Source organism: Populus alba, chromosome 2, assembly GCF_005239225.2.
Source record: "Populus alba chromosome 2, ASM523922v2, whole genome shotgun sequence".
Lineage (NCBI taxonomy): Eukaryota > Viridiplantae > Streptophyta > Magnoliopsida > Malpighiales > Salicaceae > Populus > Populus alba.
This window is the reverse complement of record NC_133285.1, coordinates 1,329,317-1,344,513: the sequence shown is the minus strand read 5'-3', so window position 1 is coordinate 1,344,513 and position 15,197 is coordinate 1,329,317. Positions and strand designations below refer to the sequence as shown.

Here is a 15,197-nt window from a genome sequence, read left to right as displayed (position 1 = left end):
TTTATAGATATTTGATTTTCTATCACCAGTCATTCACTTCCCAAGCTTTGAAGAATGAATTATTAATATGAACATATAATTATCAAATGTTCAAATACTAAAAAACCTCATTTACGAGCATGTCGTATTTTAGATCATCATTATATTGAGCTAAGAACATCTATTGAAAAAAAAAATCAATTACTCAAGGAGATAAAACCAAAGGTTAAGCATCTAGAGAGAGGGGGAGAGAGATTGGATGGCAAATACATAGTTTTCTATTGAGATATTTTTGCCACGTGTCGACTCATGACCAAATAATTTACCAACTTAAATAGATAAAAATAAAGGGATAAATTGAACAATTATAACCCTAAATATAATTCAATGTCAAAATAGCACATGATGAAAATGTTTTGGTGGAATAACATAGTTAGAGGATATCGCGGTTCAGAACCGCGATATTTTAATAATATTGCGATTCAGAATAACATCATTTGATTCAATGTTGTAGTTCAAAATTATAACATTCTCATGGAGACTGTTTTGAAAATCGGCTAGATATTTGATAAAACGATTAGACTGTAGCTAAAATGTCTAGAGCGTTTTGACTGTTGTAAAGTTCTGAGATATTTTCGTGTTTCAAGCCTGGAAAAATTGATAAAATTATAGTTCTTGTAAATTTAAAATTTTATTTATTTAATGATTTTAGAGAATTAAAATATTTACAGTTTTTTTTATCAAAATCTGAACAAAGTTTTCTTTATATAAGAATCATACCTAGAATTTTATCCTACTTAAAAAAACCATACAAAAAACCGCAATCAACAAATTCTAACTGAAGTCAATATATTCTTATATTTTATAATCACAAGTAACTTTGAAAATACAATATATATATACATGCACAATAAATATAAAAAAATTTAACAATTTAATAGTAAAGTAATTCTAAGATATATAAACATTACTCCTTTTACAAGTACAGCGATGTTAGATGCTAGTATTTACAATGGAAAGATAAATATATCAATAGCTAGAAAACATGTCATAAAATCATGTAATTCTTGATTGAATATTCATGTTTAAAAATTTATTTGGTATTATAATAATGATTATTTTACAAAATATTTTTTACTTGAAATATATTATAATAATATTGTTTTATATTTTTAAAATTTATTTTTGATATTGAGATATTAACAAAATATTAAAAAAAATAAAATTAAGTAAATATATTTTTTTTAAAATACAAAAAGAAACGAGCTTACTCGCGAAGGGTGGACTGCTTCAACTTTTTAGAAAATACGAAAGAAAGTAACAATCGAGCATCTTCTTAACGACCCTATGTTGAGCGAGCCTAGCAAACAAATTTCACTGATGCATCATAAAAACAATGTATGACCCTACCACTATATTCGTGTCCATCGTGCATCCATGTCAAGACAAGAAAATAATATTAGCTAGCATGTAATTAATTAAATTATTCAATTAATTCTATTGACAGACTGAGCATACACACACACACAAAAGCTATTACAATTATAATGTATTCAAATATTTAAAATAATAAAAATGAATTATTAGTGATCATGACACAACAAACGCAAATATCCACTAGTCCATGATAAAAAAAAAAATTAATCATCTAGAAGATGGTTCAGTGGTAAGAACCTAGAATCAAGAGTTTTGCTTCTCTGTGGTTTCAAGTTCAAGCCCTGTGATTGCTAATATAATAATCATTAAAGGCTTACATGATCGTTAACTTCAGGGCCCGTAGGATTAGTCGAGAAATGTATAAACTGGTTCAAATATCCACATTAATAATAATAATAAAAAAAAAAAATTCCATGGATGAAGTAACATTTTCTTTTTCTTCAAGGTAACAAAAGACATTTTATTTTAATTGATCACATATTCAATTTTTTTTTTATAATTATGTATTCACAAAAAAAATTAGTCAAGTCAAGAAAAAAAAAGAGATAATGTCTAATTAACATTTTGCAATCATTTATTCATTACAAAATTAATATTATTTATTATAGTTTTGGAAGTAACAATATTCTTTATAAATAATAACTATATACAATAATATCAGTCACCGGTGTAATTAAAAAATAGTTAATTAAATCAAAGAACGTTACAATAGCAATAAAACAATAAATAAAAATACTTAATAATTTTTAATGTATTAATTAAAAAATTATAATTATAATGTAATCAAATATTCATAATTTTTTGTTGGAGTTATTACTGACCAAAAGATATCTCAAGTCACCCACATTACACGAGGTCAAGTGTGTTTGGCAACATTGTTCACCGTGTTTTTGTTAATTTTTTTTTTATTTTAAATTATTATCTTTTTATATATTAATATTAAAAATAAAAAAAATATTATTTTAATATATTTATAACAATGAATTCAGCAACAAAGCGGGTCCCAACAGAACCTCATACCAGATTACCGTAGCCACTAATCAAATTCCAGGCACAAGAATTCTGTGCCTGAAATCACACCCGAAACACTTTCCACTAAATTATCCACCCCCTCTCCCTTCTCAACCTCATCGTCATCGCTTTGAAAAGAACTCAAATTCCTCTCCAAATCCCTCCTTTTACTTGGCCAAAATCCTATCAAATCAAGCGATGCAACAGGGAGATTACAGTTCTTATTATCAATACCCACACCTCCAAAACCCTAACCCTAGTCCCAACCCCAACCCCAACCCCAACCCTAATCCTCCTATTGATCATCACCAAACCCCTTACGCGTCCGCACCACCTTTCTCCTCCGGTTACACCCCCTCTGATTACTCCATTTATCCTCCAAATTACCCTCCTTATCCCCAAAATCCCGATCCAGTCCCTCCGCCTACAGCCCCTACATTCACCCCACCACCACCACCAAACCCTAATAATTCACAACCATCCTTTAACCCACCACCTACACCACTACCACAACAGCCACAGCAACCACCGTCTTTTCCTCCGTACGATTCTCATGGGTCCTACCAACCTCCAGCAACTCAGCAATCTTATTTCCCACCGTTTGATCAACATCAAACGGTTCCCAATTACGCTCCTCAACCACCGCCTCCTACCTCACTAGCACCGAATCCTTCCGCAACAACCAATTCTCCATACTCCTCGATGTACAGTGCGCCTTATAATCCAACAGGATCATCAGTGCCGCCCGTATACGATGCTCCATATGAGAATCCGATAAAATACGATCAGAATTTCGGGTATTTTGACGGTTATAATCGGAGCAGGTCCGATATAGGGTCGGATCTATATGGAAAGCGACCTGAGAGCAGATATGATATCGGTGGCGGTCGTGATGATGGGTATGGAGATGGTGTTTATGCATATGAAGGAGGGAAGGTGGAGCCTTATGGCGCGCGAGGGACAGCGCCAAAGTCATCGACCTGGGCCAGGTTCGATGATTATGGGAGATCGATTAGTATTCCTTCTGGAAAGGACAATTCATTGCGGCCTGGTTCCGGTTCCGGTTCAGGGAAGATTGTGAGGGCAGTACCGAAGGCGGATACACAGGAGGATGTTAAGAGTGGGGTCCAGAAGTTTAGGGTCAAGCTTTTGGCCGAAAGTGGAGGGCAGAGTACCATGGATGTGCTTTGCCAGGTAGATGTCCGAGTTTATCACTTGATTGGTGGCAATTTTTAATCACGTTATAATGATTTGTAGTGTGATTAGAATTATTAATTTGATGGTAGAGTGGGGTTGTGTTGATATGGTTACCATCCAGGGGCTTTTTTTACATGCTTGGTAGCGGTAAGACGTATTCTGTTCAGCTGTTGCATTGTGCATCATTTGAGGTCAAACGTGTGAATTTATAAATATGGCTAATTGCGAAAGAAGCTCAGTCTAGGAGTAGTTGTTTGGAATGCCTCTCCTTACTGTTCCAGTGAATGATTTTGCATGCTTCTGTTGGGTTATTTGAATTGTCGTTGTAGAAGTCTTTTATTACCGTTAAGGAATCAAAATGGAACTTTCCTTTAGACTCTAGCTTCACTGATTTAGTGGTCAATTGTGCTTTCAACAGAGCTAATCAAGTCTTTTGTATGTTTAGCGCTCTAAGTATTTCCATTTCAAGTTTAGATTTATTATGTGTACCACAGTGCCAAGCAGTTCTTGTAAGTCATTGCTATGAGAATTTGTCTTCTTTGTGGTCATATGACAATCTGGGGGTTTATTTATTTTCTGCCAGCTCGTGACTGTATTTAAATTTATTCAGATTGGTTTGGATGGAATTCGTATGCTCGATCCTAATACCAGTCGGACTTTGAGAATATATCCTCTTGAGAACATCACAAGATGCGATGTGAGTCAGCTTATTTTCTTCAATTCCTCACTCTCTTCTCGAGTATCATTATCATTGTTAACGTACTGCTTAACATTGAATTTGCACTTTCCTCTTATGTAGAAAACGGATTCATCTACCTTTGCATTTTGGTCCAAGAGTTCTGTGGATATTGACCCAAGACGTATTAGACTGCAATCAAATAGTTACACCACCAACACCCTTCTCGATACCGTGACTGCTGCAACTGTACAGGTTTTGTGGCCATAAGAAACCTTTTTCATGTATACTAATTATATTTTAGTTACATTTGCTTTTATAGAAGCTTAACCATTGACTCATGTCTTGACTCATTCTGCATTACATTGTTTCTATTGCCCTTTTCATTACATTAATATCTGAATTTCATCTGTAGATCTGTTCCAAATATTGAAGCAAAAAAGGAGGTATGGATGATTAATTCAATAATATTTAGAGGAAGGAGACCTAGAATAAAATATCCAGAAGCTTAGCTTCTTTATCAAATTAAGAATGTTAAGTTTGGTAGATAAACCCGTAACTATTACAAGTACTTGTTAGTATATGAAATCTTAAACTTCTGCTAGATTTGGACATCATTGTTGAATGAATATTTTAACACTCAAGCTTTGATCTAATTAAGAATGTTAAATTTGGTAGATAAATTTGTAACTATTACAAGTACTAGTTAGTATGTGAAATCTTCAACTCCTGCTAGAATTGGACATCATTGTGAATGCTAATTTTGGCACTGGCTACAGACATGAAAGTTGTGCAGTAAAAAGATAGTACTTTCATTTTCCCATTGTTGCTGCTTCATGTAAAAGCTACTGATATGCAGCTGTAATGTCCCACACTGGAGGCGCACTACTTATATGATAGACATAAATGTATTGAGCTAAGGACCTGCAATGGATATCTATTTTGGGAAATTCCCAACTTTGTATTCTTCCTGTAGGCTCCCAGCTATTAAGAATGTGCACTGCCCTGCCCCTGGGGCCTAGGGCATCAACTGACCGGTGACAATGTGATTGATCATTGTCAATGGGTGTTAGAATGTGGTTTCTCTAGTGTTTTTATATGAGACCTGGGTTATGCTTCCTCCTTTTGGAGATCACCTGTAGAATGCTATCCTGGTCACAAGGTGGATCCAGGCTGAGAAGGGGATGATTATTTAGGGAAACATTTGTCAGTCCTGCAATCTGTTCTGTGATACATTGGGTGTTCTTTTGAGAGATACTTGTAGCCAGTCCAGTGGTGGCTTTTGGTTTAATGGCTGATCTGAAGAAATTGGTAGCACTCTGGGGTTTGGATCAGGGCTTTATTACGAGATAGAAGAGAAAGAAGGGGGAGTGGAAATTATTATTTTTGCAAGGGGATAGCATTTAATGTTTGTTTGTGTGGCTTACCAACTCTTTTCATTTGTCAATGGCAAAATGAATGCAGCTGCCCTGTGTTTTTGCTGCTTTAGATTGTTGACATGTGTTATTGAAGCATAATTTCATTCTTTCCAAAATGCAGTTCAAGGAAATGGGTGGAAGAATTAGGCCTTCTGATACTTCAAAGACAACTGAGCAGCCTACAGAGAAGAAGAAAGGGCTTGGTGATTGGATGAACTTGATAAAGCCAGGCAGTGAGGAGAAAGATCATTGGGTAAAACTATGGCTTTAATAGAGATTTTATTTTGCTGACTGCTTAAAATGGAATCAGACAAGTGTTTTATTCATTATTGATTATGTAACCATAATTTTTAATTTTACAAGCATGGGCGCTCCTCCCTTAATTTTTTTCTTAAGAAGGGAGGGGGGGAGGGAGGGGTTTGTGCTTTTACTGTTTCTTTGAATTGTGATTTTGGAGTTCCTATAATATCATTTGTTCTTAGGTCCCTGATGAAGCTGTTTCAAAGTGTACATCATGTGGAACAGATTTTGGGGCTTTTGTTCGCCGGGTAAATTCTTTTACCGTGGTTGATTATCATTATTTGCTACTTATGCATGCCTTAATATTTCATGTAAATCCATTGCTTCTCCCTTTTCCAAATCCCAGCATCACTGCAGAAACTGCGGAGACATTTTCTGTGACAAGTGCACCCATGGAAGAATTGCTCTTACTGCTGATGAGAATGCCCAGCCAGTTAGAGTTTGTGACCGATGCATGGTATGTACTGAAGATCTATCCATTATTTAATTGTTATTGTTTCACAAACCCATGAATCCATCTCTTAACTTTTGGTAGTGATATAGAATTTTTTTTTTATTTCTTCTTCTTTCTTTAATCTCTTTTTGCCTGTCTCATTTATTAACGGGATCACTTGCATGCTAGTGAGGTGTTGGGAGTCGTCGAACTGAATTGCTTACATGGATGTGATAGCAGTTTATTACAGTCCATTTTCTTTTCAACAAGTTTTTTTGCTGTCTGCTTGTTGTAAAGGAACATTGAGGTGTATTACAGGACAGTAAGAGCCTGAGATTCCTGTGTTTGCTTTCCATAGAAAATATGCCTTCGCAAACTGTCAACCTATCACGTAATTTTTTTTTTGCAAGCTAATATGCTTTTATATATATTTCTTAAATGATGGTCATGAGGTTCCTTAGGTTTCAAAGGATGTTAGCCACAGTGATTATCATTTGTTAATAAAACTTGATGGGTTGTGCTATCAGCTTCTATAAAGTGTAGCAGGTACTTTGTGGTTTGGGAGATATGCATATGATGCTCCTTGATTATGTTAAGTCAAGCATATGCTATGTGCACGTCACAGTTGTCATTCTGTGCATGAGCATTATTATGTGCATTTATCATGGTGGTCTCCCTATCTTTATGAAAGAACAACTCATAAAGTTTTCTATCTTTCAGGCAGAAGTGACTCAGAGGCTGAGTAATGCTAAGGAAGCAGCTAGCAAACCTGCATTTCATAGTCATGAGGATCTTGCCAGGAAGCTCCAGGTAAAGAATATCTAACTTAAGATTTCTTGATATGCTCATCCATAGCTTCTGATTACTTGTGCTCTTGTTCAGTTGGTATTTCAACATGTGCTTTTGTGATTGTGGTTTTTTTTATTGACATTAATCATTTGACAGGAGGAGATGGAGAAAAATCGAAAGTCATCATCAGGTGATCTTCTTACTTTGTATTTATGTTTCTTTTTCTTGTTGGTGCATGAGCTTGCTTACAGAAGAAAAAGCTCCCACCACGAGGAAAGGTTCAAATATGCAATGGGTTTTGAATGTCTGCTATCCATCCGAGTTATTTGAATCATTTGGTGGTTCTGGGCTAAGTTTTAGCATGTCATTTTTAAATTTAATCATGAATCTTAATGTAAGGTTGTCATTTTAATTGTTTGACCAGGATCGAAGTCTGATGGATCTGGGAGGCGGATGAGGGAAGTTGCCTGTCCAACTTGCACTGTCCATTTGCAGGTTTGAAATCCTTGTCTGCCTCGTTTTGGGGCTTGGATTTCTATGAACTACATTAATTGGATCGTTAAAATATCTTGGTTGTGCTATTTTTGCAGGTCCAGGTTCCCAGCTCAGGTTCAGAAACCATCGAGTGTGGAGTATGTCAACACCCATTTCTTGTCAGTGCTCACTGATTCGAGCATAGTTTTCCGATTATTGGAGGTGCCAATTCCTCCGAGGATGATGGAATGCTAGCCTTTCTGGGGTGAATTGCTTGTTTACCCTAGTTTAGGTCTCTGCTGTAAAATGGAATTTGGTAAACTTTGTACATGGCTATATTATTTCATTTTTCTTGACCTTTCTTGTCGTGGAAATATTTTGCCTCTTAGAGTTTCTACGGGTTTGTATTTTACAGAGTGGGTTTGTAATTTGACTGCCCATGATTACAATAAAATAGTGGACTATTTGTGATTTGAAGTTACCGAATAAGCATTTTGATTCTTGAATTGTGAGCCTCGCACCCCGAAAGCCCGGCTATTTTACACACCGGTTGTGTAACGGTGATCTGATTGGGTCCAATTCGATACCTGGACCATTATTGGGCTTTCAAAGACAAGTGATAGAGGTTTCCAACGTTCGATGATTGAGAAGCGCAGCTCTACCTCTTCTGAATATTGATGGAGCCCATTTGCTTACGAGTTCTTTGATGTTGGATAGCTTTTAGCACCAAATTCAGCAGAAAGTAACTGGTCAGTGTAGACGTCCTCTTTTCATTTCCCTTCTGTCGAGATGGTCATTTACAGTATTCTTCTGAATGATTCAGCATGTCATTTGGCGTTTCTAGCGCTTGATTTTAATGAATTTTTGTGTGTTTTGCGCATCTGATATATATTGCTGACCATCCTTGTAAGTTTTGAGTGTTGATTTGACACTCAATTCATTAATCTGGTGAATTAATCAAGGGCTGTTAATTGCTATCTACAGTAATGCCTCTTCCTTTTCTTTTTATTTTTTGTCCACTATAAGCGTGATTCTTGGCAAAAATATTTTGATTTGATACATACCCACCACCCAAAATCAACCTGATACAGTTGGATGTCGTTTCTCTGCCGGTGTTGGCCTCACCTGTGACCACTCTTATTGTTTGAGACAATGAATTTAGTGTTTGAGACAATGATAGACTAACAAGATAATTTTTTATGAAGTTGTTTAGTGTATTTTTGAACAGTATAAAAATCATTTTTTTTCTATCCAAAGTTGTTTTAGTAGAAAAGTTTTTGTCCCACTAAAAAGGATAGGATAAACTTGTCAAATTCTCTGTACAAGGGTTAATTTAATTGATTTGAATTAATATAAAGATAAAAATAATTATTATCATAGTTCTAAAATCTAACTTGGGATTCGGTTCAAGTTTAAGCTTGAGTCACGAGTTGAGTTGACCATTGATCCATGTCAACGTAAAGATAAAAATAATTATTATCATAATTTTAAAATCTGACTCGGAAATATGCTAGGAGCCAGGCCCAAGTCACAGGTCGGGCTGACCATTTACTAAGGTGAATATAAGTATAAAAATAGTTGTTATCATAATTTTAAAATTCAATCCAGGAATTAGCTTGGTGCAATGCTTGGGTTATGAGTCAGGTTAACCATTGACTTAGATCAACGTAATGACAAAAATAATTATTATCAAAGTTTTAAAACTCAACTTGGGAATTGAACTAGGACTAGACAATAATTGGTTTTTGTTAATGGTCAACTACTTGTGACACGGGCCAAATCTCGAGTCGAGTTTTAAAACTACAATAATAATTATTTTTTCTTTACATTGATCTAGATCAACTAGATCAACCATTCTGCATAGAATTAAATAACCTTATCCTACTGCTTTTAGTAAGACAAAAACTTATCCACTAAAATAATATTGGAAATGATAAGAATTTATTTTTGTAGTGTCTAAAAGTGCACCAAACAACACAAAAAAATTATCTCGTCATCTCTATCATTATCATACCAAACACTATCTGATTATTGGAATTGGATAGTTATTGTCATCTATAAATTATTTACTGTGACCAATTCCAACTAAAAATTTTCTATATATATATATAAGCCTAAACTCGACAAGTCGAAAACACTCTTCAAAACCACATCTCTTGAGCTCAATAAAGAGAAGGACTCAACTCTCTTGGATTCAGCCTAGGAGAAGAATCCAGTCCACGAGAATAGTTACATTTTGAATCTCATTCTCCCTACATTTTTAAGTATATAAAAGTTATTTAAGAGCCCACTCTATGTACTGAAATTAATATTGTGCAAGAGATAGTATGTAAGAGTCCTTTAAGGGGCTACCATATTTCCATTTATACTAATGCTGTGTAAATAATGTATATAAAAGTTTTTTAAAAGCTTATTATATTCTTATCGATATTAATGTTGTGTAAGGGATAATGACCTATTATATTTTTATCAATATTAATATATATGTTAAAAGTATTTTTGCTCATTAAAACTATCAGAAACTAGAATCATACAAATAAAATATTAATGATGGTTATGGGGGAAAAAAAGAAGAAATATATTCGATACATTTAAAAATAAATACTTTCTTTTTGGAGTGCAAGATGTGGACAAAGTATTTGAACTAAAATAAATTATTTTTCAAAACTTGAGGGTTCCGTTGGCACTTTACACTATAACATAGTTTCGACTCCTGTGAAGGATGATCCAAGAACATTACCAAACAAAAGTAGAAAATAAGTTATTCTCTAAAAAAAAGAAAAACAACACAGATAAAAAATATAAATTAAGGAAATCATAACAGTGTTAAGGAAATCAATTCAACAACACACATAAAAAAATCTAAATTAAGGAAGTCAATCATAACAGTGCTAGAATGAGTGATCAATTGGGGCATATAATGTGAAGACACAATGCACCTAAAATATATATTCAAGATATATTTATTTCTATCTCTACCCATTTCATGAATGGGTTGGTCTTCGATCACATACCAGACCTCCTTTTCACTACTTTTATTTATTCAATCTTTTGTAATGAATTATAACTGTATGGAAAAAAAGTTAAATCTCTCGAGCCACTAAGATTGAAGAGAGGGTCATCCACTTTTACACTTTTCCACGACGAGAGCAGCCTCTTTCCGTGCCACCTTTATTTCTTCCGTGGCGTTGATACTGCATTGCAAGGTTTTTCCACGAAGAGAGCAACCACTTCTACATTTTTCTTTGAGTCTTGATCGTGGCTACTTCTGGTTAGGATCTCCAAGCAGAATATCCATTTAATTATATGTATAGAACAGTTGAATTACTAGCTTGAGGATAGGTTTTCTTGAGCTTAAAAGGTGGTTTGGCTTGATTTCTTCTTCACAAGTATGGTACTGATCTGGCACTTAGTTGAGTTTGATTAGTTGACAAGTCATATCACATATCAGATTCATCAAGTTTACAAGAAAGTCTCGAACAAACAAATAAATTATTTTGACAGATGAGCACCGACGGCACCGTACCTACCAGAAGCCCTCTCTCCTTCCAAATGCTGGGGTCGCTTAATTTATTGCATAATAACGCGGGAGGTTGCAAGAAGGGCAGTTGGCTATCTGTAATTTAAAACGTTTGTTTTTAGCATGTTTTATTTTTTAATAAAAAAATATTTTTGTTATTTTTTTTTCAAATTAATAATATTTTAGTATTTTCAAATCATTTTGATATGGTGATATCAAAAATAATTTTTTAAAAATAAAAATAAATATTATTTTAATATATTTTCAAAGAAAATATATTTTGAAAAGCAACCGCTACTATACTCTCAAACATGTTTTTATTGATTACTGTTTGACTCTACCACTTTTTAGTTCTAATCTTCAGACAAGTAATTAGATAAATTTATTTAAAATGTACTTTTAAGATCATCTAAAAATACCTAATTTTAATTAATATGTAAATTAGTTTATTTAGGAGCGCTATGTTATGTAAATTTTAATTAAACTATTATGTTATGTAAAATTATGTCATGTTATGTAAATCTTAATTAAATTGTCCAGGATAAAAAATATTCTGAATATAAAAAAAGTTCAGGTTGGAGGGAATTATTTGGCATTGTTAATAAACCTAACTCAATAAGTTGACCTTAAAACTTACTAACCTATATTGTTGTCGAGCCTATGTTTAAAATTAAACAACATGGAACTTATCTTGATGTGACTTAGTCGGCTCGATAATTTAAAAGGCAACTTGAATGATTAGTAAAAACACGTGGTTTGTCATTGATTTTTTTTCTTTCAAGATGACATGTTTTTTTAAAATATTACGATTATGATATATTGGATCAACTTGCCTGTAATTTAGGTCATGAACTCCACTGATGAATTAATAACTTTAATTTTTTACTTAATTATATGATAAAAAAATAAATTCAAGTATAAATTAAATATCAGGACATTTGTTTGAAACTTCAATAACCTTATAAAAAAAAAACTAAAATAAATTATGAATACCAATTTAAAATCAATTAAATATTAAAAAATGAAATTAATAAACAATCAACAAAGAATTAAATTTAAATCCAAAAGGATGATTTTTTTTTTTGTAAAAAAGCAAAGAGAAAAACAAGGGGACCTCCTGCACTAAGAAAAAGAAAAGGAAAGAAAGAAAATATTTTATTTAGTGTTTATATGAATAGTTATGGAGGAGATTCATATTCTAATTTTCTTAGCATGTAGTATAATATAATTGCCTCAACATAATTGAAAAAAAAAAAACCAATTGCAAGAAATTACACGGGTGGATATTATTTATTTAAAATAGTGCTTACATCACATGTATGGATACTTCCACAATTATCTTAAGGATCGATGCTGGTTGAGCTCCAACTAATTCCCTCTCCATATAAAATGTACAAGCAAGGGACCATTCAAGACGCCAAAAACATTTTTCTCCTCCTTCTTCAACCTAATCACATCAGGAGGGATCGAGAAAGCCAGGGAAGATATTATAAAAAACGATGACGTTTCTTTTATTGAGACTAACGTCTTGTTGCTTTTATCCTACCTTGGTGCTCTTTCTCACTGTTGCATGCAGCGTTAAATCTTCGGTGAAGCTACCACCTAATGTTACTGTTCCAGCACTTCTGCTATTTGGGGATTCCATAGTTGATGCAGGCAACAACAACAATATTCAAACACTTGTCAAATGCAACTTCCCTCCTTACGGCAAGGATTTTGAAGGAGGAGTTCCTACTGGAAGGTTTTGTAATGGAAAAGTTCCTTCGGACATCATAGGTATGATAACAAAACCTCCCTCTCTCTCCATAACATTTCAAAGCTAATCTTTAGTTTTAGCCTTTTAGGGCTCACATGTCCTTGAAACTCCTCCTGGATTTCCAAGCTCGATAGTAACGTCATGTCCAGCATGTGGATGGTAGTTCTGGACTGGCAATTAGAAAATAATTTGCTTATTATAAAAAGAAAGAAGCCCAGCATGTGGTACGTACGTTTGGTAAAAACTTTCAGTTAGATACCAGTGGAAGAAAGTTTCCTCATCTCTGCTTTGAAATGATAATGATTAGACTTTACCTCTCTTCTTCTGAAACAATAATTTGTTTCCTGAAATGGGTTCATTTGGAAGGCGGAGTAGTAAAATTCGGACTCTTTAAACACACCAAAAGCCATAAAAGAAGGTCAAGATGCTTAATCGAATCTCAAAAATGTCAAAGCCTTTTTAAATTATGATGCTGCTCTTGAAGCTAATTGACCAGAAATCCCTCTTTCTTCTGCTTTTTTCTTCAGCTAAAGAATTGGGGATTAAGGACACAGTGCCAGCATATTTGGACTCAACAGTTCTACCCCAAGATCTAGTAACAGGAGTGACCTTTGCTTCAGGTGGCGCAGGATTTGATCCCTTGACACCGAAATTAGTGGTAGAACATTCTCCTATATATATATTGTCTTTCTTTACTCTTTTCAACCACTGATTTCTTATACTAATCTTGATCAAACTTGATTACAGTCAGTTATATCGTTGTCCGATCAATTAAAATATTTGAAAGAATACATAGGGAAGCTGGAGGCGATGATCGGAGAGGAAAAAACAAAGTTCATCTTAAAGAATAGTCTATTTTTGGTAGTAGCAGGCAGTGATGACATTGCCAATACCTATTTTACAATACGTGCTAGGAAATCGCAATACGATGTTCCGGCTTACACTGATCTAATGGCGAACTCAGCTTCTAGTTTCGCGCAGGTAAATGCATAAACTTGAATATTTTCGTATCGGTTATATAAATATTTCTTGCTCAGTATTCATATTAATTTCTGTATCTGCATTTTATTTTTCCAAGGAATTATATGAACTCGGAGCAAGAAGGATAGGATTTTTCAGTGCACCACCAATTGGATGTGTTCCATCCCAGAGAACTTTAGCTGGGGGAGCTGGAAGAAAGTGCGCAGAAAACTTAAACGAAGCAGCAAAGTTATTCAACTCCAAGCTGTCTAAGAAGTTGGATTCTCTTGGAAGCAGCCTGCCTAATGGCAGATTTGTCTATATTGATGTCTACAATCTACTGCTAGATCTCATTCAAAACCCTAAAAAACATGGTACTAAAATTACCCATTTCCTTGATTTTTGGATACGTTGGATAAGTATGCAACGCTTTTTATAATCTAGAACGTATCAGATAAATTATTGTACATATTGGATCCGTATGAACATGTGAAGGATTTTGAAGTATTCGTGGTTCGTAACCTGTGCTGATTTCGTTGTTTTCAGGTTTCCAAGTTGCTGATAAAGGATGTTGTGGTACTGGGGATATCGAGGTATCTATATTATGCAATCAATATACTCCTGTGAAGTGTGCAAATATTTCCGATCATATATTTTGGGACAGCTACCATCCAACTGAAAGTGCTTATAAGGCACTCGTTTCTCCTCTCCTCGGACAAAATTTGAACAAATTCTTTTGATGTATCTCAAGCTTCTATATGTCGTCGTCTTTTCATACACCATAGAAAAAAACTTTGTTTCTTACGAATAATGGTTGAATTGGGACGAGGGAAGTCCCATATTCAGACTGCTGAAAAATTCCAACCTCTGCGAGCCACTAGCCAGTGGCCCTCTCTGTTGAAGGCCCACGACTTTCTGAACCGTCTCATGCCGGGGTAGTTCCTGGCCTAGAGAGTTGAGTGCTGTGGACTAGTTGAGCGCAAGCCCTGATTCCCTGCCCTCGATTATCAAAACAAAGGGTATATGTAATTGTTCATTCTCGAAAAGGAAATGTGTTCTGTGTTTGAAATATGTGTGTAGCCGGTAGCCCTGTACTTTTCTTTATAAATAAAAAGGATAAATTTATGTTTTTAGAATGTAAAAGAGAGAATGGAGTAATAAGACAAATATCATATGATGTTGTTCTGGCTGAACGATGGATTTGCCTCGGTGGAAGCCGGTCTGGAGCTACTGCCAGCTGGATTTTA

At 34.4% G+C, this 15,197-nt stretch overlaps 2 protein-coding genes across 2 annotated transcripts; both read left to right on the top strand.

Moving 5' to 3' along the window:
- Positions 1-2,477: 2,477 nt before the first annotated feature.
- LOC118052671 (protein FREE1) lies at positions 2,478-8,191 on the top strand. The gene is made up of 10 exons (XM_035063675.2): positions 2,478-3,621; positions 4,235-4,321; positions 4,424-4,555; positions 5,840-5,971; positions 6,201-6,266; positions 6,365-6,475; positions 7,172-7,261; positions 7,397-7,430; positions 7,665-7,735; positions 7,831-8,191. Exons 1-10 carry the CDS (start codon positions 2,626-2,628, stop codon positions 7,906-7,908), a joined length of 1,797 nt encoding a protein of 598 aa, XP_034919566.1. The 5' UTR covers positions 2,478-2,625; the 3' UTR covers positions 7,909-8,191.
- A 4,464-nt stretch (positions 8,192-12,655) lies between these two features.
- LOC118052669 (GDSL esterase/lipase EXL3-like) lies at positions 12,656-15,079 on the top strand. Its single transcript, XM_035063673.2, has 5 exons — positions 12,656-13,010; positions 13,518-13,648; positions 13,738-13,971; positions 14,069-14,324; positions 14,497-15,079. Exons 1-5 carry the CDS (start codon positions 12,734-12,736, stop codon positions 14,688-14,690), a joined length of 1,092 nt encoding a protein of 363 aa, XP_034919564.1. The 5' UTR covers positions 12,656-12,733; the 3' UTR covers positions 14,691-15,079.
- The last annotated feature ends 118 nt before the right edge of the window (positions 15,080-15,197 follow it).